This window comes from Elgaria multicarinata, chromosome 9 (genome assembly GCF_023053635.1).
Source record: "Elgaria multicarinata webbii isolate HBS135686 ecotype San Diego chromosome 9, rElgMul1.1.pri, whole genome shotgun sequence".
NCBI lineage: Eukaryota > Metazoa > Chordata > Lepidosauria > Squamata > Anguidae > Elgaria > Elgaria multicarinata.
In genome coordinates, this window is record NC_086179.1 from 101,778,006 (window position 1) to 101,784,005 (window position 6,000).

The following is a 6,000-nucleotide window of genomic DNA, read 5'->3' on the forward strand; positions in this document are numbered from 1 at the left end:
TTTCTCAAGACGGGCCAAATTATGATTAGAGGGGCGTTTTGTAGCCTTCCCAGGTTTTTTTTATTATTATTATTTTCTAACATTCAGCATGGATCTATTTTTGACTCTCACTTAATGTCCCGTATACAATCCGCACCGTCTCTTTTTCTACGCAGATAAACACTTCCTCCTTCGATGCTTTTTAAAGGGTGAATTTACTGCCAATTAGACATTCTTCTCAGATAAGGAGTGTAATTCACCGTCTTTATCAGACTGGGAGATGAAAGAGCTCTGACATTCACAAAGCCAGTTTCATTTTCATCGCTCCCCCCTCCGTTCCGTCTGACTAATTTACAGCCAGAGACACCGGGCTGCTTTTCTCCCTCCTTATACTGATTCTGCTTCCAAAAACAAGATTTTCACCCTCACTTAAAAGTCATAGTCCTTTCCCTTCATTTTCATTGATGACCCATGCCTTTTTGAATGAGATAATTAAGTTCTCAGATCCCCCCCCAATATGGGAGTCTCAAGGAGAAATCTTACCCATCATGGCGTCCAGCTCTGCTTAATGAGGATGGCAAATTGATAACAGATGACAAAGAAAAGGCTGAAGTGCTCAATTCCTACTTGGCCTCAGTCTTCTCCCAAAAGCAGGTCTATGACCCCTGTGGAAAAAGTGAAGCAGAAGTTGAGAGGGACAGTTTGAGATTGATAAACAAATGGTCAAAGAACACCTAATTTCCTTGAATGAGTTCAAATCTCCAGGGCCCGATGAACTGCATCCTAGAGTAATGAAGGAGCTAGCAGAAGAACTCTCAGAACCTTTGTCTATTATCTTTGCAAAATCATGGAAGATGGGTGAGGAGCCGGACAACTGGAGCAGGGCTAACGTTGTCCCTATCTTCAAAAAGGGCAAAAGGGAGGAACCTGGGAGCTACAGACCAGTCAGTCTGACATCCATCCCTGGGAAAATTCTGGAGCAGATTATAAAGAAGTCAATCTGTAAACAGCTTGAAATCAATGTGTTGATCACTAGAAGTCAACATGGATTTCTGAGGAACAAGTCCTGTCAGACTAATTTGATCTCATTTTTTGATTGGGTAACCTCCCTTGTGGACTGTGGGAATGCTGTGGACGTCATATATCTTGATTTCAGCAAAGCTTTTGACAAAGTGCCCCATGATATTCTGATTAACAAACTAGCTAAAAGTGGGCTAGATGGAACAACTATTAGGTGGATTCACAATTGGCTACAGAATCGGACTCAAAGAGTACTTATCAATGGAACCTTCTCAAACTGGGGAGAGGCAACGAGTGGGGCACCGCAGGGATTAGTCCTGGGCCCAGTGCTCTTCAACATTTTTATTAATGATTTGGATGTGGAGGTTCAGGGAACGCTGATCAAATTTGCAGATGACACAAAATTGGGTGGGATAGCTAATACCCTGGAAGACAGAAACAAACTTCAAAGTGATCTTGATAGGCTGGAGTGCTGGGCTGAAAACAACAGAATGAAATTTAATAAGGATAAATGCCAAGTTCTACATTTAGGAAATAGAAACCAAATGCACAGTTACAAGATGGGGATACTTGGCGCAGCAATACTACAAACGAGAAGGATCTTGGAATTGTTGTAGATCACAAGCTGAATATGAGCCAACAGTGTGATGTGGCTGCAAGAAAGGCAAATGCTATTTTGGGCTGCATTAATAGAAGTATAGCTTCCAAATCACGTGAGGTACTGGTTCCTCTCTATTCAGCCCTGGTTAGGCCTCATCTAGAGTATTGCGTCCAGTTCTGGGCTCCACAATTCAAGAAGGATGCAGACAAGCTGGAGCGTGTTCAGAGGAGGGCAACCAGGATGATCAGAGGTCTGAAAACAAAGCCCTATGAAGAGAGGTTGAAACAACTGGGCATGTTTAGCCTGGAGAAGAGAAGATTGAGCGCCTGGAACGCTCTTCCAGAACATTTGAGATCTACAAGTTCAATCGCAGCTTTTAAAGCTCAGCTAAAAACCTTTCTCTTTCCTAAAGCTTTTAAAACTTGATGTTGTTTGGACTTTATACTGTTAGTTTTACCCTACCCTGTGCCTGTTGCATTCTCTTCCCCTCCTTATTGTTTTACCATGATTTAATTAGAATGTAAGCCTAAGCGGCAGGGTCTTGCTATTTACTGTTTTACTGTTTTACTCTGTACAGCACCATGTACATTGATGGTGCTATATAAATAATAATAATAATAATAATAATAATAATAATAATAATAATAATAATAATTGAGGGGAGACATGATAGCACTCTTCAAATACTTGAAAGGTTGTCACACAGAGGAGGGCCAGGATCTCTTCTCGATCATCCCAGAGTGCAGGAAACGGAATAATGGGCTCAAGTTACAGGAACCCAGATTCCGGCTGGACATCAGGAAAAACCTCCTCACTGTTAGAGCAGTACGACAATGGAACCAGTTACGTAAGGAGGTTGTGGGCTTTCCCACACTGGAGGCATTCAAGAGGCAGCTGGACAACCATCTGTCAGGGATGCTTTAGGGTGGATTCCTGCACTGAGCAGGGGGTTGGACTCGATGACCTTATAGGCCCCTTCCAACTCTACTGTTCTATGATTCTATGTTTCTATGAGTACAAATTAGATTTCAAAGAAAGGGAAGTTCATGTGCACAAACTTCATCCCAGGTAGAATGGCTTTAAAATAATTTTGTTTACCCCACATATTTGACCCTTGGTTGAACAACTGCCATGTTCGTTCGTTCTGTTTTGCCGAAAGTCAGATATTTCTCACGTGTATATTTATTCTTTAAGTTAAAAATATTTGTTGTGAACCACCCAGAGAGTTTCGGCTATTGGTATAGAAATATAGAAATGTATAGAAATGTAATAAATAAATAAATCTACCCTTACCTAGTCATTAGCCAATGAAAATGCTGCTGCTAAAGAACTCATACCATACAATTATAAGAATGTACATTTTTAATGAAGCTGGTATGGATAGTACTGTGTGTTCGAGTGCCAGTGACAAATAGTCCTATAATGGATAAATTTATCATTGAGATGGGCAATCGGCATATGCTGCACCCAATTAAAGGTTCAGTTTTCTTGTGGATAGTTTTCAGTGATGAAGTGGCCTCTAGAGCACAGAATCATAGAATTGTGGAGTTGGAAGGTACCACAAGGATCATCTAGTCCAACCGTCTGCAACGTGTAGGAAAATTAATTAAACCATCCATGGGAGGTGGCTGTCCAGCCTCTTCTTTAAACTGTCCAGAGATGGAGAACCCACAATCTCTATAGGTAGACTGTTCCACTGTTGTACAGATCTTACCGTCAGGATGTTTTCCCTTCTATTTAATCAAAATTTAGGTATCTGCAACTTAGGGCCTTGCTAGACCAGGGGTTAGCACGATGTGAGGCCCATGCTCATCCCTGTGCATCCAAATGATGCACAGGGGATCCCAGCCTCAGCCAGGGCTCGAGCCGCCCTGGCACCGCACTAACCGGAACCGCTTGTAGCATGGTTCTTCCTGCGGTCACGGCCTCAGGTCGGGCTGAGGCCGGGACCGCGGGCATCTGGACCATTCCGCCGCTTTTCCCGGCTATCGCACTTACGCACGAGTAGCCGGGAAAAGCGGCGGATGGGCTGCAGCGCTCCTGCACCCCGTTTCCCGATTCCCCCCCATGACCTCCCCTGGCCTCCAATCCCCCCCTGCTCCCACGTCCATGTCTCGCCACCACCCCGTCTCCACCTGCTGTGTCCTGCTGCCACCGCCAATGTCCCCAGTCTCTCTGTCCCGCTGCCGCCGTCACTGTCCCTAGCTGGCGTTTCCTGTTGTCGCCATGTCCGGCCTGTGATGCATGCTGGCGACATCGGCTGGTTTCCCATGCAGCATTAATAGGGAAACACCCTATGGCAGTGTGCCTTCTGGCATAGAAGAACCCGATGCACCTTCAGCACTTCTGGCATAGGTGCCTTCTGGCAAAGGTGCCTTCTGGCATAGAAGAACCCGATGCACCTTCAGCCCTTTCTCACTAAAGCTGTACATGCAGCTGCCAGAGGGGTATGGCCAGGTGGCACTTTGGAAGCAAGGCTAGTGGGTGTGTCTGTGAAGGCATGAGGTATCTGCATGTCCTTAGGCAGGGATACGTAGAAAAAACATGATAAATTTAGCTGGCTTGTCAAAAAGCTTTGGGTTCCTTGAAATTCCTCATATCTTTCACCTTCACAATTACTTAACGTTTTGCTTGAGGTGAAACTCAGTAATAACATAGAGATGCATGGAAATACCCTAACATTTATTGAAACTCTATTGGTTTCCCTCAGAATTCCTTGTCTATTTCACCACAATCTCAGCAGCAATTCTAGCTTCAGTCAAGCCACTTGTCACTTCACCATCAGCCAATCCTGAGTAATAATAATACTCTGTCTTACAGGACTGTTGTTAATACCCTGTCTTTCAGTGCCGTATAAATTGTAAGCACTGAATCTTAAACTATTCTTCTTTGCTTTCTTTCAGATACTTGGCATGGCTTTTTCCATGACTCTCTTCCAGCAGATTCGCAGGACTGGTAAAAAATATGATGCATAAAACACTGCATAAAACAACTACATCAGCACTTCTCTCTTGCCATTAACGAGGGGAAACCCTGAAAAATCAGAATCAAGCTTTGTCCTACTTAGGGCCTCCAACCCATCAATCAATCTACAGCATCTGTTTCATGACTGATTAAAAACTGAGTACAACGTATTACTGGACTTACTTTTTGTTTCTTCTCACTCACCACTTTTGCCAAAGAAGAGAGGAAACCTATCAGTTTTCTACAGTAATTCATAGATCCATTTTTAAATTGCTGATTAACATTATTTAAGGAATAGTCTTTACTGTATTAATCCATGTTAAACCTGTGAAAGTAACTTGACCGATGGATGTTTTAACTTCTAGAAAGAATCCTGGTGAACTACTCATAGGTCAATAAATTGCTTATGCCCAACATGATATTAGGAGACTTGGAAAAAGCCACTGAAGAGCCCCTATGAACTGGAACTGCTTTGATTGTCTGTCTGTTTGTTTTTGTGGGTGGGTTATCTTCTTGTAATCTTACTCTGTAGCCTTGTTTATAACTTTTTACTATTTTCTCCATGCTTTTCTCATGCGTTCTACTGTGCAGTCTTTGAAGGGTACCATTTTAGATTTTGCAATTTAAACCCAGAAAGAAAAATGTGGCTGTTTTATTATAATGAGGCTAAACAAATCACAGCTGCTGGGGTAGAGAAAACATGACCTCTTAGATAGATACATCTAAGACCTTTTGGATATCCATCATAAAATATAATGTAAAAATGAAGTAAACGTGTATTTCAAAATGTGTATTCATCAGAGAACCAGAATTAGCTGCTTCTCCCTGATGAGTTAACACATTGTTGGAAACCTGGCTCTTCTGCAGGCCAATGCCAGGTGTAAGCCAGGCGCCACATCTCTGCGAAGACACCAAGAGCCCCCAAACATCCCCTGTGCCATTCCTTATTTCTGGATATTCTTACAACTTTGTAAGAGCAGAATGCTTTTAATAATTCCATGGTGTGCATTTACAAAAATGGTACTAATACTTTGTTTTCCCGGTAAAACCTAGGACTGAAAGTAAAGATAGCCTATCATTCTCCTCAACAAGAACCAACAATTTTTTTTGTTCCTTTTAAAAGCAATTTCTAAAATTTGTGTCAGGCTACCCTTAAGAGAGAACTGCTACCATGCCTAAATAAATAAAATAATGAACAATTCCTGTGAGTTCAGGTTACCCATCCAACCAGAGGCTGCTCACTGTGCATGATCAATTTCTTTAGTTGCGGTAAGTTATGCTGCACAGTTGCTGTATTGTGTTTATTTGGGTTGTTACACTCCTAATCGAAAGAAACACAGCAGAATTACTTGCCATCAGAAAAAGCTGGTCACGGCATCTTTCCTTGAATCATTGCTTTGAGCTTCCATCCTTCCAATTAGCAGATATGCCCAGAT

The 6,000-nt window shown here is 42.5% G+C and overlaps 1 protein-coding gene across 1 annotated transcript in view; it reads left to right on the forward strand.

Moving 5' to 3' along the window:
* TSPAN9 (tetraspanin 9) overlaps positions 1 to 5,791 on the forward strand; it is a 118,149-nt gene extending 112,358 nt beyond the window's left edge. The window contains exon 7 of the mRNA XM_063134410.1: positions 4,504 to 5,791. Within this exon, the coding sequence (XP_062990480.1) occupies positions 4,504 to 4,575 (72 nt within the window). The 3' untranslated portion in view covers positions 4,576 to 5,791. The remainder of the gene's footprint in view (positions 1 to 4,503) is intronic.
* Positions 5,792 to 6,000: the final 209 nt, after the last annotated feature.